At 43.2% G+C, this 18,291-nt stretch overlaps 1 protein-coding gene across 2 annotated transcripts in view; it reads left to right on the forward strand.

Moving 5' to 3' along the window:
* The window catches only part of galnt13 (polypeptide N-acetylgalactosaminyltransferase 13), a 133,308-nt gene that overhangs the window by 87,349 nt on the left and 27,668 nt on the right, over positions 1–18,291 (forward strand). For both annotated transcript variants that reach the window (XM_079821924.1, XM_079821925.1), the window contains exons 9-10: positions 16,017–16,156; positions 16,382–16,480. In XM_079821924.1, coding sequence (XP_079678050.1) covers positions 16,017–16,156; positions 16,382–16,480 — 239 coding nt within the window. The remainder of the gene's footprint in view (positions 1–16,016; positions 16,157–16,381; positions 16,481–18,291) is intronic.

Consider the following 18,291-nt stretch of genomic DNA (forward strand, 5'->3'; position numbering starts at 1 on the left):
GGCCACAGAGTAATAAAAATAATTCTTCCTTTGTATTTACATAAGCACTTAGAGCGCATAACAAGATTGATCATTTAAGTGACAATTTGTTTTCAGTGGGGATTCACAACCTAACGTATATTGTGCACAAACTTTAATAACTAAACCATGGACAAGATTAAACCGACATAAAACCTACATACACAAAACATACCTGGCAAGAGGCAAAGTTAAAGTGGTTGGAAGAGCCGTGTTAGAACAGATGGATGAAGTTATGCAAAGAGTCTAAAACCTGGGAAGAACCAGCATTGATAAACTCCTTTGTCTGAACAAAGGGGTTTACAGTTTTACTAACTACACTGCGATTTGTGTTTCATACTTTACTTGCATTTAGCCTGAGCTGTAGAAGACCGTCCGAGGTGAAATCGCAGGAGAAAGTTTTGATGGTTCCGTCCGATGGCATTGAAGTGGAGATCGCGTTCTTCTGCATCAATTGAAAAAGAAATGATGAGCTTGTGTGGTTGTTTCGACTCCATTGAGGTTGAGGAGGTTGCACATGGCGTGCGAAGTTTGGGCCTGCTGGCCCATGGCCGTGTGGTAGCATCGGGTTTCCTGTCCCACATACACACGTGAGGCTGTGTGTGTAGGCCTTATCTGGCCTGCTGGCCGGCTCTCTTTTAAGCTTTTGGGAGAAATCCCGCCTTGTAGGCCAGTGAGCCAATCATATCCAGGCTCTTGGAGGAGAAGTTTTACGACCCTTTGTCTGAAGCAGATAATTTGGAGATTGGTTGCTGATGAAGGAACTATTAAAGATTCTTGTAATACTAATATGTTGCACAAGGATTAATTTACAATTTAAATTAATTTACAAGTTCGAAGACACCAAACATGCCATACACATGATTTCCGTTAACCATAGTATGCAATTCTGAAACATAAATCCAACCGAGATTCATAGACCAAACCCTATAAAAACAAATCATGAGATGGATATATGTTTACATATTTCTCAAGTGGTTATATATAGGCTATATGAGTTTAAGATGGTTTATTTGTAAAATAATTGAGTGGCACAGCTCTCTACACATTCTTTCAAGTCGTAAAACCGAGCCTTATCTGATTGTGGCTCTGGTAAAAGAGGCCTTTCCTGCGCTCTTGTGGGCCTTTTTGGGGGATGGGTCCATAGACCTTCAGTGTGAGTTCTAAAGATTATTTGTTAAATTGGACAAATAATTGTGTCTCATCTGTCTCAGTCGCTACAATAATGTCCTTTAGACAGACAATACCGAAGTGTAGATGTTTTGCCATAATGCACAGCGCCACGTTTGGGGGAAACCAAACACAGCATATCAGCACAAACACCCCATACCAACTGTCAAGCAGGGTGCTGGACGGGTGATGATTTGGGCTCGTTTTGCAGCCCCAGAACCTGGCCAGCTTGCATTGAGTTGACCATGAACTCGTCTGTATACCAAAAGTATTCTAGAGTCAAATGTAAGGCCATCTGTCCGACAGCTAAAGCTTGGCCGAAATTGGGTCATGCAACAGGACAATAAATATAAGCACACCAGCAAATCGTTAACAGTATGGCTGAAAAAAAAGAGCATAAACTGGTGCACACAAACCTCAATGAACTGAAGCAACGTTGTAGAGAATAGTGGGCCAAGATTCTCCCATGATGTGGGAGACTGATAAAGGCATATAAATTGCTTACTTCATGCTATTGCTTGCATGTTATTCAGTCCCTCCAGAAAAACGTGATTATGCGATCGCGTGATTTAACGCATAATCAGCCAAAGTCTGCATATTCATGCGGGGGCCGCATTTTTTCAAATACGCCGCACTTTCGCCGCATAAATTGCCTATTTCCGCGTGCAAAATATGCGGGGCTATCATGATTTCATAATCCCCGCATTTTCGTTGCAAAAAAAGTCATATATATTAGCAGAAAGTTGAAAAATTTTCGTTTACTTCACACAAGAGCCGCCATTTCCGCCTATTGCCATGGGAACGTTTTGAAGTGACGTGATTACCCGACGCGAACGTCATCGAAAAGCTTCAAACCCCGTGGAGAAACCATATATACCGGTGAAACCATGATGAAGCACAAACTCCCATTGGCCAACAAAAATAACAGCAAAAGAGCAAAGCAGTTTCCCTGTGTGCTGACTGATTTCAAAACACAGCTTTGAAGCGTTATGAATCAATGAGTCGATTCAGCAGTTTGAAGCGTTATGAATCAATGAGTTGATTCAGCGGTTTGAAGCGTTATGAATCAATGAGTCGATTCAGCGGGTTGGATCGCCAAAGTCACGTATTTCAGCAGTTTGACATGCGATCCGAATCATGAATCGACTCGATGATTCATAGCATCATGATGCTGTGTTTTGAAATCAGTCATCACTATATAAGTCGTTATTTAGTTTTTTTTGCACACAATAACTATTATCGTCGCTTCATAAAGTTATTGTAGAACCACTGTAGTGAGATGGACTTTGTAACGACGTCTTTAGTAGGCTACCTTTTATGGGTCTTGAGAGTGTACATTGTGCCAATGGAGGCCTTTCTGAGCCATCGGAATTCAACTAAAATATCTTAATTTGTGTCCAACAACATAAAGGGAAGTCATTAATGACAGAATTTTCATTTTTAGGTGAACTAACCCTTTAAGAGATTGCACTTTGTGCATTGGAAGCACTCAAATGTCTGTTTTGTATAGCAACATCTGTAAAACAGGAAGTTTTTTATAAATTTTTTCAGAAGTTGTAGCATATTCCTTTTGTAAAGCTACAGAACTTGATTGACTAAATGTTTTGTAAATTTGAGATGAGAACTTAAATATTCCAGCACTTTCTGTGATGTAGTGCTTTTTTTCTCTTTCTCATCAAACCGCAGTTTTTGCAAGTTCCCGCAATTTTATCGCATAAAATTGCATAAATATCCTGCATTTTTCATCGCATTTTTTAAGAAAACGTGCCGCATAATCAAGGATTTTTGCCCGCAACAATCACAAAAAAAAGCCGCATTTTTCTGGAAGGACTGGTTATTGGTTCTACAAGCAATTGAATCCATCTATCTATCATACTGTATATTGTAATATGCAATTTATTTTAAGATATGATTGAAAATATATTATTTAAAATGTAATTTAAAGTAAAACTTCAATTTTACATTATTACAAAGTGATTATAACACTTTTTAAAAGTGAACTTAAAGAGTTTAGAAAGTGTACTCTCTATACACTTAAGTGGCCTTATATTTCATTATTATTATCTGCAAGTACAGTTTTTTTTTTTTTTTTTTTAAATATACTTTTAAGATTGGAAGTAAGTGCACATTCAATACAATTAAGCACACTTCATTTTTCACACAAGCCTTGCTACAAAACAACAGTATTTTACTTTACAGTTTAAATACAGATGGTTAATATGACATTGGGATCTTTTTTTAACTCTGATCTACAAGTAAAATTAGCTTGGGTGAGTAAATAAAATTATTATATATACTGTATTATAATCAAATATAATTATTAATTAAATAATCATCTTTCATAAGGACAAAAATCTTGTTGCACCCTGGTTACACTCATTGTGCTACCATTCACAAATTCTGTTTCACAAACTTACCAGTGAACGTTTTTTTTTTTTTACAAAAGATAATTCCTACCATGAAACATAAATATTTGATCCCCATTCAACTGTAACTGTGCCACATCCCCCTAAAACATTTGACATCCATCTGTCTTGCTCGTATTTGCCGATATGGACATTTTTCATGACAGTCCGCAAACGGTTCTGCCAGCGCAGTTCACCCGGACAGATATTTCTCTCTGATGAGAGATTTTCCATATTTTATTCATGTCTGGGATTGTGCTTAGTGTCTGAGATCTGCTCTGCTGCTCACGTATTCATGAACGTTCTGCTTTTCTATTCTGCGTCTCGCCCCCAGAGAGACCTGGGAAATGTAGTGCTATAGTGGGGTTAGAAAGCCTCAGTATCCTGTACAAGGACAATAATGAGATTAGCCTTTACTGAAACCTCTGTCAGTTCACTTGAGAGGGAAAGATTCAGGAGGAACTCTGTGGTAATGTGGAACACAGGAGAGAGATTGTTCCTGGAAAGGCGTCCCAGTGGTGCTGTGTTGTGGTGTGCCCACTGGAGCATGTATGTGTGTGTGTGATGAATATATAGTGTGGTCTGGTGTGTCTAGTAGAGTCTAGGGTAGTGGCTGTTCTTAGGATAGAGAGAATGAGGTTATTTGGAATGAAGAGGTTTGGAGCTCAACAGAAGGAAGTGTCAAATCTTTACACATTTAAAGGAATAGTTCACCCCAAAATGAAGGTTGTCACCATGTACTTACAGTTTACCCTGATGCTATTCAAAATGCTTATGACTTTCTGTATTCAGTGCACGGAATACACAATCAGATGTTTAGAGGAATATTTGCGATAGAGGTCTTCTAGTTCTAAGATCTGTACCTGACCTGAATCACTTACATTTACATTTGGCAGAAACTTTTATCCAAAGCAAATTACAGTTCCTCCATTTCCTAGGAATCAAACCCATGACCTGAGTGTTGTTAGTGTAATGCTCTACTTTTTTGGGCTGTGTGATTAATTGTACTTCGATTTTGTGCTTCATATTAAACAGTGTTATTAAAAGCTTATTATAGGGATAGTTCACCCAAATTTTAAAATGTATCTCCATACCCCCAGGACATCCAAGATGTAGGTGTCTTTGTTTCTTCAGTAGAACACAAATTAAGATTTTTAACTACAACCGTTGCGGTCTCTCAGTCATATAATGCATGTGAATGGGGTCAAATTCTATGAGAGTAAAAAAAAACATGCACAGACAACTTCAAATTAAATCCTGCGGCTCGTGACAACACATTGATGTCTTAAGACACAAAACGATCGGTTTGTGCGATAAAATTTTTACCTCAAATACAACATGTCCACCAGTCTTGAACACGTCATCACTTACGGTGAGTGAGGTCAAATGTACACGATGTACATTGACCTCTCTGACCAGTGCGTGTTCAAGGCTGTTGGACATAGTGTTGTATTTGAGGTAAATAAATGATATAAATACTGTTCGGTTTCTCACACAAACCGATCGTTTCGTGTCTTTAGACATCAATGTATCATCACGAGCCGCAGGGTTTAATTTGAAGTTGTCTGTGCATGTTTTTTTTACTCTCATAGAATTTGACCCCCATGAATTTGACATGCATTATACGAATGACACACTGCAACGGTTGGAGTTAAAAATTGTCTCAGTTAAGTATGTAACCCTTGTTCCCTGAAGGAGGGAACGGAGACATACGTCGGATCTGACCGACGAATTGGGATCTGTTTTCAGAGACCAATCTACTTCGAGTGTTTAAAAACAAGCCAATGAAGATTGGCATGCGAGTCACGCATTCCACGCACCACCCCGCAGCGCAGGTGTGGAATGCCCCATCATTGTTTTCTGCTGAGGAGCCTAACTAGTGACTTGGCCCCCTAGCGGAAGCGCAGCACCTGGCGACGGGACGTACGTCTCCGTTCCCTCCTTCAGGGAACGAGGGTTACATACGTAACCGAGACGTTCCCTTTCAGTCAGTCACGTTCGACGTACGTCGGAACTGACCTACGAATTGGGATCCCGACCAGATGCTTAGATGGTACGGAAGTCAGGGCTCCAAGCAGGGAGGTCAGTCACTGCTGTTTCTGCAAGACCCACTCAGTGTGAATATTGGATAACCCTGGGAAAGCGTGCCCGTCTCGGAAGATGGTACGCTGCGGGGCCACATCCTTCAGTGGAAGGATTGGTGGTGGAATACACATAAGGACTAACCTGGCAGGGTAGTGCAACATATGGCAGTCTCTGGGGTGGTTCCAACCTGGTTCCAGGGGGGAAAGAACACCGACAGAGCGGGCTCTGTCAAGGGAAAGACATGGGGCGAGCCAAGTAGGGTAGCTGGTACCGTGGAAGAATACACATATGGGGTTGCCGTAAGGGAACCGCTACATATGGAACCTAGCCGTTTCCGGGGAACACAACTGGGGACAATAGACGCAGGTATCCGGCGGGAGTGGCGTTGCAAGCTGACACTTAGAACGGGCACTTAGCGTTCCTGGCCCCTGGGGGGCGAGAATGCGGGAAGATACCGGCTCTACACGGAGGCTATAGAATCTAGCGAACGTGTTAGGTGTCGCCCAGCCCGCAGCTCTACAAATATCTGTCAGCGAGGCACCTTGAGCCAGTGCCCGGGAGGAAGCAACACTTGTTGAGTGTGCTCGCAACCCGAACGGGCAAGGCACGTCTTGGGACTGGTAAGCCAAGACGATAGCATTCACTATCCAGTGGGCTAACCTCTGCTTGGAGACAGCCTTTCCCTTCTGCTGGCCTCCGTAACAGACGAAGAGTTTCTCTGAGGTCCTAAAGCTTTGAGTCCGGTCTATGTAAGCACGAAGAGTGCGGACGGGACATAAAGCTCAGGCTGGGTCTGCCTCCTCCGAAGGCAGCGCTTGCAGGTTCACCACCTGGTCCTGGAAGGGAGTGGTAGGAACCTTGGGCACCTATCCAGGCCGGGGTCTCAGGACAACGTGAGAGTTGGCCGGCCCGAATTCTAGGCACGATTCATTGACCGAAAGTGCATGCAGGTCCCCTACCCTCTTGATAGAGGCCAATGCGGTCAGGAGCACTGTTTTCATTGACAGGATTTTAAGCTCTCTGGACTGCAAATGGCTCTAAGCACTAGAGCCAAGTCCCAAGAGGGTAACGAGTTTGGACGAGGAGGATTTAGCCTCCTCGCACCTCTGGCGATTAGGTCGTGCTTCCCTAAGGACTTACCTTCAACTGCGTCGTAATACGCCGTTATTGCTGCGATGTACACTTTGAGACATGAAAGTATGCGTCCTTCAGGTCGATCGCTGCGAACCAATATTGGGGAGGGATGCATTCGAAAATGCGTTGTTCGTCTCACCTTTCTCGTGAGGGTTTGAGTGTTCAGCGCGCCGTGTGCCGTCTCACTCTCTCTCACGTTGTGCATGAGGGTAGTTCTGAGCCGAGGTTGACCTGCGCACAGCGCTGGCCCTTGGCCAGACGATGTCCACCCTGGTCCAGAAACACCATTGACCCGGATTTGGTCAGGAGCTGCTCTTCCCCCGGAGGAGGGCCGGGTGGAAAACCATTGGTAATTCTGTTCTGCCACTGGTGTTAAAAACAGCAAGTGGTACACACATTTTTAAGAGCAGTTCTAATACCTCTGGGTCTCGGGAGTTCAGGAATGGCAGTGTGTGACGCTACAAAGCCTCGCCGCGCTCTTTCCCCTCCCCACAAGAGGGCGAGAATGGCAGTGTGAGACGCTACAAAGCCTCGCCACTCCCATTCCCCTCTTCTCAGCGGTGCGAGGACAACAGTGTGCGACGCTATGCCTCGCCACTCTTGTTCCCCGCTGAGGAAGGATGTGAGGCAGACTGTGTATGATGCCACAAAGCCTTGCCACGCTCAGCCCCTTCCTCAATCGGAGTGCGCTTGGCGGTGTACGACGCTCCCGTGTGTTGTCACCCTCTGGTGCCTCTCCAAATTGCCAGCAGGGGGTGCCGGCTGTGGGCATGCACACAAGCGGCCTTCCCACACTCGCACACCCCCTCAGTGGAAGCAGGTAGTGTTGGACAGCACACTCAGACCCCACTTCGGGCCGCTACCATGCTGTCCAAGTCGGGTCCCTGCACGCCGCTACGCTATCCCCTGCGGGTACGTCAGTGGTGCTGTTGGTCCGCTTGCACGGTCACTGGGAGCCTGGCTAGTGCTTCCCAGCCTGTCTCGCCAGCTCGTCTGTACCATCAGACTCGGCTGTGCGATTCAGTTCGCCTGGCGCTCCCCCAAGTTCAGGGGCGTTCACTTCACCTCCGTGTCGAAGGAGGATGCCCCTGTGCTCCAGACGGAGATCGAAGTCCTACTGGCGAAGGACGCGATAGAGCCGGTCCATCCAGCCAATATGAAGTCCGGGTTCTACAGCCCGTACTTCATTGTACCCATGATCAGCGGGTTATGGACGATCTTGGTTCTGCAATTCTTGAATAGGTCCCTTAAAGAAATGCCGTTCAGAATGCTAAACCCAGGAACGCATCTTCAGGTGCATCCGTCCCCAAGACTGGTTAGCTGCGATCGACCTGTAGGACGCGTACTTTCATGTCTCGGTTTTCCCTCGACGCAGACCGTTCCTACGCATTGCCTTCGAGGGACGGGCATATCAGTACAGAGTCTTACCCTTCGGGCTGTCCCTGTAGCACCGTGTCTTCACAAAAGTCGCGGAGGCGCCCATTGCTCCCATGAGAGACCATGGGGCACCTCAGCCGGTTGGGGTTTTAGGTCAAGGGAGAAAAGAGCTCTGCCCCACGCAGAGGATCTCTTTTCTCTGTACGGAGCTGGACTCGGTCGGTCTGACAGCGTGCCTCACCGAAAAGTCTGTGTTGAACTGCTTGAATTCATTCAAATGCAGGACAGCGGTGCTACTGAAACACTTTCAGAGGCTCCTGGGGCACATGGCATCCGCAGCCACAGTAACGCAGCTGGGATTGCTTCATATGAGACCGCATGGCACAGCGGAACCCTCCGTGTCCAAGTGACGCTGAGATCCCGCCAAACCTTCAGCCCGTGGTTGGACCCTTCGTTTCTACGGGCAGGAGTGCCTCTAGAACAAGTGTCCAGCTGGGGCGCCACGTACAATGGGCTTGCAGTTTTGGGTTTGTGGATGGGGCCTCAACTGCAATGGCATATCAATTGCCTGGAGTTGTTAGCAGTTCATCTTGCATTTAGCCGTTTCAAGGAGCCGCTCAGAGACAAGCAAGTTCTCGTCCGTACGGACAGCACTGCGGCCGTTGCGTACGTCAAAGAAAACAGGGTTGTCTACGCTCCCGTCGCATGTCACAATTCGCCCGCCATCTCCTCCTCCTCTGGAGTCAGAAGCATCTGAGGTCGCTTCATGCCGTTCACATTCCGGGCCTGCTCAATCGTGCAGCCAACGAGCTCTCACGTCAGCAAGTGCTCCCGGGAGAGTAGAGACTCCATCCCAAGGTGGCCAGCTGGTCTGGAGTTGCTTCGGGACTGCACAGGTAGACCTGCTTGCCCCCCCGGACACGACCCACTGCCAGTTGTTTTATTCCCTGACCGAGGGGACCCTCGGCTCAGATGCTCTGGCACACAGCTGGCCCCGGGGCCTTCGCAAATATGCGATTTCCCCAGTGAGCCTTCTTGCACAGACACTGTGCAACATCAGGGAGGACGAGGAGCAAGTCCTGTTGGTTGCCCTGTATTGGCCCAACCGGACTTGGTTCCTGGAACTAGTGCTCCTCGCAACAGCACCTCCTTGGCCCATTCCTCTGAGGAAGGACCTCCTAACTCAGAGACGGGGCACCCTCTGGCACCCGCGTCCGGACCTCTGGAAACTCCATGTCTGGTCCCTGGACGGGGTGCGGAGGTTATAGGTGGCCTACCACAAGACAGTGGTAGACACCATCACTTCCGCTAGAGCTCCCTCTACGAGACTGCTCTATGCGTTGAAGTGGAACCTGTTCGTCGATTGTTGCTCTTCTCGCCAAGAAGACCCCCGAAGGTGTTTGATCAGTTCGGTGCTTTCCTTCCTACAAGACGGGTTGGAGCAAAGGCTGTCTCCCTCCACCCTCAAAGTTTATGTTGCCGCTAATCATGACATGATAGATGGAAAGTCCTTAGGTAAGCACGTTCTGATCGTCAGGTTCCTGAGAGGGGTGAGGAGACTAAATCCGCCTCGCCCTCCCTCTATACCCTCTTGGGACTTAACTCTGGTGCTAACCGCACTGCAGAGAGCACCCTTTGAGCCTTTGCAGTCAGCTGAGTTAAAAGTTCTGTCTCTGAAGACAGTACTCCTGACTGCATTGGCCTCCATCAAGAGGGTAGGGGACCTGCAGGCATTTTTGGTTGACGAGTCGTGCCTGGAATTTGGGCCCGGTAACTCTCATGTAATCCTGAGACCCCTGCCTGGATGCGTGCCCAAGGTTCCCACAACTCCCTTCCGGGATCAGGTGGTGAGCCTGCAAGCGCTTCCTTCGGAGGAGGCAGACCCAGCCCTAGCTTTTCTCTGTCCGGTCCGCGCCCTGCGGGCCTACGTGGACAGAACGCAAAGCTTCAGGACATCAGAGCAGCTCTTCGTCTGTTACGGTCGGAGGACAGCAGAGGATGGCCCACTGGATAGTGGATGCCATCGTCTTGGCGTATGAAACCCAAGACATGCCTTGCCCGCTCGGGTTAAGAGCCCACTCCAACAGGGGTGTAGCTTCTTCCTGGGCGTTGGCTCGTGGCGCCTCGCTGACAGATATGTGTAGAGCTGCGGGCTGGGCGACACCTAACACGTTTGCTAGATTTTATAGCCTCTGTGTAGAGCCGGTAGCTTCCTGTGTGCTCGCTTCCCATAATCAGTAACACCGAAGTGCCCGTTCTAGTGTCGGCTTGCTGCACCATTCCCTTCCCTGTGGATCAGATACGTGCGCTTATCTGCTCCAGTCGAGTTCCCTTAAAAAAGGCGAACCCTGTTGAGTCCGAACAGTTGCTGTACCATCACTGCATGGCCGAGTCACTAGTTCTGCTCCTCAGTGAAAAACAATAGTACGCTGCTCTCGCTTCCTGTTTATACCCGCGGTGCGGGGGCGGAGCGCGAGATGCAGATCTCGCACGCCGATGGCCCATTGGCCTGTTCTCTATATCTCGAAGCTAATAGGGGCTTCAGGGAACGAGGGTTACCATACGTAACCAAGACATTTTAACCTTCCCAAAAACAGCCTAAACAGAGTTTGTTGAGTAAATTTAAATACAAATTAAATGAGAAAAAAAATGAATTAGAATGAATTAATAAATTTCATTGAAACTAATAAACATTTTAGTCTAAAGGTTCTTGGCATGGTAGGTTTTCTGCAATGTTGAACATGTTAGGTCATTAGGGACTGCAGGTGTAAAGATATATATGATTAAGAATCTTCTGGGTCTTATCAGAGAAGGATTTGATGTAATTATTGTTCTTATGAAATAAACTCAAACTTTTTAAAGAAAATAATACATTTGTTTAACATTACATTGAAATTATACCAGTTTATACTTCAGAGATTTAATTAACTTAACTACAGTGCCTTATGGTGGGGTAAGTTAAAACGCTGGCTCAATTTACCCCAGATCATTTGACTCACTGTAACATATAGATCCACTGGAGGCAAATGTTCAGAATCCATGTGCAGCATTTATTTATCCAAACATAAATCCTAACATAACTCAAAACTTGGCAAAACAACAATCAAAACTTGGCTTGACAATAAACTTGGCTTGATTAAACATAACAGACTTGAGAACACTCACCACCAACGGGTACAACGTTAATAACAGAACAAGACACATGGCAAACATGAGGGCTTAAATACACACACTAATGACAAGACAAGTGACACCTGTGAACAGTGATTAAACAATGAACCAATGACAGGACACGACACAAGATCACATGAGGGCATGGGAGTCACATGACAAGACCAGGAAGTGCATGACAAGACTGTGAACATGACAAACTCAAACATAACCATGAACATGATAAACAAAACAGAACCAAGAACAATGAACATGGACCAACACCAAAACACCCTGTGACACTCACTTTGCCCCATAGCTGTCATTTTTTATTAAACTAGCTATCTAACCAATTCAGGCTAATATTTAGCTACATCATTTGCATGGTTTTATACATGGCTAAATAACCAATATGGATTATAAATATTTTAGTCCTGGACACATTTGCTTTGATGCGCTAAAATTTTACTTTGACGAGCCACTTTTTTTTTTAAAGTAAATAGGTGCCTTCCACTCCTCTCATGTGCTTCTCATTTTTACAGTCTGGCAGAAATGATGAGTGTTTCCAAAATGTATGGTCACATGACAATACAAGTGTACAGTGGCAGCCATCGAGTAGTACACTCATTAAAACCTACTCGGGTCTTGGAAACAAGTGGACTGGTGAAGACTGAAGGTTCACAATACTCTTTTTCATATGATGAGAATGGTTATTCATACAGTCAGTCTCCAAAAAGGGCAAAACAGAACTATAAAACTATTCAAGTAGTCCATATGATTCATGGACTATATTGCTAAATTATGTTTTATGATATTTAGACATTTCACTAAACAATTTCTACTCTGCTTTAAATCTCATTCCACAAATGTGCAGGGTAACAAGTTATGGCTTATGTGTGTTTCAAAACACATGTGATGTGACAAGTTTGAATATGTGGAAATGTTAATGAGATTTGAGAGCTACAACAAAGATGTTCTATGTATTTCAGTTAAATTTCGATCTAGCACAAGTTATGTGGACTACTTTTATATTATCCATCTATATGTTTTTTTTCTGTTGTTTTTTTGTCCTTTGAAATACCCGTCACTGTCTCTGATGAAAGAATGTTGTTTGGATTTAGAACAATAATATTAAGTTATTTTAATTGTGGTGTGAGCTCAGAGGGGAGATATATAACAGGGGAGCATATAACTTAGACCCAGTGATCACATCTGAGAGCAGCTCTGCCCCACGGTGTCTACTGAAACACACAAGATCATTTATCATCTGCACCACAGACAAAGAGAGAGAGAGAGAGACAGAGAGAGGATAGGTCACAAAACGCAGCAGAAAATATCAAAGCAGACATAAAGAGAGAAAACGTTAGGCTATGGAAGAAATGCAGAAAGTCAACACTCAGCAGAAAGACACAAATGCCTGACGCTTCAGCTGTCAGTATGTGACAGCCTCTGGGTCGTCAGCAGCTCTGTATGTATTATACCCCCTCTGCAATACCACACATATAAGAGACCACCCATCTAGAAGAAAAGATAAAGAAGATAAGCAGTTTGGTGAATGGATGGATGAAATTTTAGCGTGAGCAGATTTCATATAAATTGAGCTTTTACTGGAGAGAGGTGATGTTTATGCTCCCTCTAGTGTCTGTTTCAAATCGAGACCTCTGCTTAGTTTCAATTGTGCCACTGCATTTTCATATTATGGCATATAATGTTAGTCTGGTAAGTATTTTTTTTTTTTTATCTGGGGGGGGGGTGTACTGTATTTGTATTAACAGTTCATGAAACCCTCCTTATTTCAGCTGCAGTTTATCACATCACTGCAATAAATAGCTAAAATAATAATACTAAAATTATTAGTATTTATTATATCTTGTTTTCATATCTAAACATTCTATTCAGAACCATATTCAGAAAGGCTGATTCCTAAATGTCACTTGAATCTTCTTTATGACAGTTGTTAATGATATTGTCAGCTATTAAAAAGTTTAAAAAATCGAATTAGTTTTACAAATTCTATTTTGAAAATGCAAATATAATAGAACATTTCTAACATTTTGGGTTCTGGCAACATGCTTGTTTCCTTAACGGTAGGGTAGGCAATTTTCGAGAGATGCAAGCAATAGCGAGTTAGCTTTGTCTGGGTATGTCTGGGTAGTAGTGCTGGGTGGTAAACATACGGTAAACCGGTTTCAATTTCGCGACTGATAAGTATTTTTTAAATACCGGTGCATAGCAGAAACAGCTGCTGTATCTACACTCACCTAAAGGATTATTAGGAACACCTGTTCAATTTCTCATTAATGCAATTATCTAATCAACCAATCACATGACAGTTGCTTCAATGCATTTAGGGGTGTGGTCCTGGTCAAGACAATCTCCTGAACTCAAAAATGAATGTCAGAATGGGAAAGAAAGGTGATTTAAGCAATTTTGAGCGTGGCATGGTTGTTGGTGCCAGACGGGCCAGTCTGAGTATTTCACAATCTGCTCAGTTACTGGGATTTTCACGCACAACCATTTCTAGGGTTTACAAAGAATGGTGTGAAAAGGGAAAAACATCCAGTATGCGGCAGTCCTGTGGGCGAAAATGCCTTGTTGATGCTAGAAGTCAGAGGAGAATGGGCCGACTGATTCAAGCTGATAGAAGAGCAACTTTGACTGAAATAACCACTCGTTACAACCGAGGTATGCAGCAAAGCATTTGTTAAGCCACAACACGAACCTTGAGGCAGATGGGCTACAACAGCAGAAGACCCCACCGGGTACCACTCATCTCCACTACAAATAGGAAAAAGAGGCTACAATTTGCCCGAGCTAACCAAAACTGGACAGTTGAAGTCTGGAAAAATGTTGCCTGGTCTGATAAGTCTCGATTTCTGTTGAGACATTCAGATGGTAGAGTCAGAATTTGGCGTAAACAGAATGAAAACATGGATCCATCATGCCTTGTTACCACTGTGCAGGCTGGTGGTGGTGGTGTAATGGTGTGGGGGATGTTTTCTTGGAACACTTTAGGCCCCTTATTGCCAATTGGCCATCGTTTAAATGCCACGGCCTACCTGAGCATTGTTTCTGACCATGTCCATCCCTTTATGAACACCATGTACCCATCCTCTGATGGCTACTTCCAGCAGGATAATGCACCATGTCACAAAGCTCGAATCATTTCAAATTGGTTTCTGGAAAATGACAATGAGTTCACGGTACTAAAATGGCCCCCACAGTCACCAGATCTCAACCCAATAGAGCATCTTTGGGATGTGGTGGAACGGGAGCTTCGTGCACTGGATATGTATCCCACAAATCTCCATCAACTGCAAGATGCTATCCTGTCAATATGGGCCAACATTTCTAAGGAATGCTTTCAGCACCTTGTTGAATCAATGCCACATAGAATTAAGGCAGTTCTGAAGGCGAAAGGGGGTCAAACACAGTATTAGTATGGTGTTCCTAATAATCCTTTAGGTGAGTGTATATTCAATTACCATAAAGAGGGCTATGTAGAGTGTATTGAGAGTGGACCTCATACCCTTATTACACTAATGGTAACAACTTCATAACACAATAAATACTCACAAAACAAACTATATTTAATACTGCAAAAACCACGTAGAACCATATGATTTCCGCGACGCTGAAAACACAAATGGAATCACAGAATCCAGTCACAAATGGCACTTGCTGTATAAAGAGGAACGTCACAGAATTTGGAAATTTTTGGATGAATAAATCAAAAGTAGGGCTGTACAATGAATCAGATATCAACACGGACTAGTGTCTGTGAATATTAAAGCTCAAAAAGTCTGCTATTTAAACTGTCTGTATGTTTTGCCATGTCTGTGTGAATGAGTGCCGCAGCTTCGTCTACCTCTACACAAACTAAGGTTGATCAACCAGGAATTAATTGCTCGCGATGATTTCAGTGTCTACGGTCTCCCTATACATGGACACATGAGCTGCTCTTAGAGTCACTTCATCAACATTTCACCGTTTCATTTGATAAACTATCGATATTTGTCGTATCATATACACACAGGAAGTCAAAGGTCTTTCTTGACTACCTGTCAAAATAAAAGTTTGGTATAACTTGAAATAACAGAAATATATATTATAGTATAATAGTATAGAAATATATTACTATTGTACAGTGGAGTTTACTTCGATTAATAGTGATCATAATAATGATTTGTAATTGTCCTACTTTTTTTTTTAATATATTTCCTGTACTCCTGACAGTAAAATAAGCCATAATAAAGGTCCAGTGAAAAAAATTTGATATACCGTGAGCGGGGTTATCGCTGCGCTCCCTGCTCTTATCTATGCTAGGCTGCATGGATGGTCAGGGACTTCTTGCCTAGATTGGAAACATATCTCTAATCCAAACTGTATGCTTATTGTTAATCATCTTTGAAGATAGTGGTCCTGACAGAAATGACTTGAATAAATGTAAATGTTCGCTAATATGGATATGGATATATTTTCCAGATGCTTCAATAGACTGTTTATATGCCTTCCTCATTTACCCTGTCATGCTTGTAACTGGGTCATTTACATGCGTTCATTTAGCAGACACTTTTACCTCAAGTGACTTATAAATGAGGGTCATGCTTTCACATTTCACTTGAAGGACCAAAATATGATGGATTTAATGGATGTTAATTGTTTGTGTTTCTTCAGGTGTGGTTCGGGTGGATTATGGGGATGTTTCTTCTCGGAAGGCTTTGAGGGAAACTCTGAAGTGTAAACCCTTCTCATGGTACCTGGAGAACATCTACCCTGACTCTCAGATTCCTCGCAGATATTACTCACTCGGGGAGGTACAATACTTTCATTTTTTTCTTGTTCGATGTGGTCATGGAAAGATAAATGTTTGCATTCAGTAAAATGTTTCTTTTCAGCTTTCGGTTTGTCAGTTTGCACACATCTAAATGTGCAGGTTTATGTGTGTGGTTATGCTGAAAATCTCTGCAATAAAAACATTTATTAAATTAAAAGAATACGGCATTGTATGAAATCCTCAGACATTGTCCTTTTGTTAATAGATCAGAAATGTTGAGACAAATCAGTGTGTGGATAACATGGGCCGTAAAGAGAATGAAAAGGTTGGCTTCTTCAACTGTCATGGAATGGGCGGCAACCAGGTAAGAAAGCTGTATTAAATATTACCTCAAATAAATAAATAAATCTAAAAAAAGGAATAGTTCACCAAAAATGTTACGTTTTGCCAACATTAACCATATAATTCCCAACCTGTACATAATGGCTTTCTGTTTTTTTTTTCTGTTGAAATCAAAAAGGATATATTTTGAATAATCTCTAGGTAGCTCTTTTTCCTGCAATTACAACGTATGGGGACTGAGGCCATTCAAAGAATGCACAATGAAAGTATGATTAAAGTCAATCTTCTGAAGTAATAGCTTTGTAAGACATACAGACTGACATTTAAAGAGGGCCATACTATTTTAATAGGTCATTTTTATGTTTATTGGGTGTACTAGAATAGTTAAAATGCTTTGATGTTCAAAAAACACATTATTTTCTCACATACTGTACATTATTCCAGTCTGATTGAGTTCTGGTTTCTACTAAGGCTCCCCGTCCGAAAAGCCCAGAGTGCTCTGATTGGCCAGCTGACCCAGTGTGCTGTTGATTGGCCAAGTTAGCAATCCTGAAAACGCATCAATGTAAAAATGCTGGTCAAGATGTTGACTTGTCGTTGGTAGAATTTAGGGTTTGCTATTGTATTTGCATATTACAAACAAACTGATAATGTACTCTTTTTCAAAATGAGGTGGGGTGACAATGAGCAAGTTTGGAAATATGTTTTTTAATTGGTAAAATTGTGTGTGTGTGTGTGGGGGGGGGGGGGGGGAGGGGTTATTATATTTAATAATGTTTTGGAAAATGGTGTAAATTTAAAGGGTCTAAAACATAGACTATAAAAGAAATATGGACATAGTGTCCGTGACGACACCCGTAGGTTTCTGAAGAACATTTTTGAAGCCTAAAGCGGGCCGTCGGCATCTTAGGAGCGCATCACCGGGACGTGGATGGAGCTGAGGTGACTGGTTGCTGAACCCATGCCCGCTGAGCTCGACCATAGTGGCAATCCACCTGTCACTCAAGTGGCCATGCCCTTAATTATGCAGAACTTTAAGGCTTAATATAATTTAATGGATTATATTTGGATGAGCCATAAAAAATTTCACCCCCCTCACATTTGTCATAAAGTTGGCTATTTTAACATGGGGGAGATACAGATTTGACTCCCTTTTGGAGTCTGTCCCTAGCGGCCAGTCAATTAATTGCAGTTTAAGTCGCTTCCGTGTTGGCCTCAAGAGAGACTGTTGCTGCTTGGTTTAAAGTCTTTCTCTCTCTCTCTCTCTCTCTCTCTCTCTCTCTCTCTCTCTCTCTCTCTCTCTCTCTCTCTCTCTCTCTCTCTCTCTCTCTCTCTCTCTCTCTCTCAATTTCAATTCAATTGTGCTTTATTGGCATGACATACATGGGTACATATTGCCAAAGCATTTCACAAAGCAAACCAAATACATACATAAAACACTCACTCACTCACTCACTCACTCACTCACTCACTCACTCACTCACTCACTCAATTTCAATTTAAAATTTGCTTTATTAGCATGACTGTGTATCACAATGTTGCCAAAGCATTAACATATTATATATAGATAATAAAAACAAACAAACAAACATATCTCATAAACATTGTATGGACAGCCAGTCAAGATGTAAAGATTTTTGTGAATAACAACTTAAATTATAATACTTTTACTGAACTTTTGCATAATTCTTTTAACTTGAAAATCCAATGTTTGGCTGAACTAATCCTTTAATCTTTATTCCTGAATTGAAAGATTGGTTAACACAAGTGTTAGTGAAATCACAAGTGAAATCATAAAGGGATAAATGTATAAAAGTTAAGTAATTTCATAAT

Source organism: Gobio gobio (assembly GCF_949357685.1).
Source record: "Gobio gobio genome assembly, chromosome: 7".
NCBI lineage: Eukaryota > Metazoa > Chordata > Actinopteri > Cypriniformes > Gobionidae > Gobio > Gobio gobio.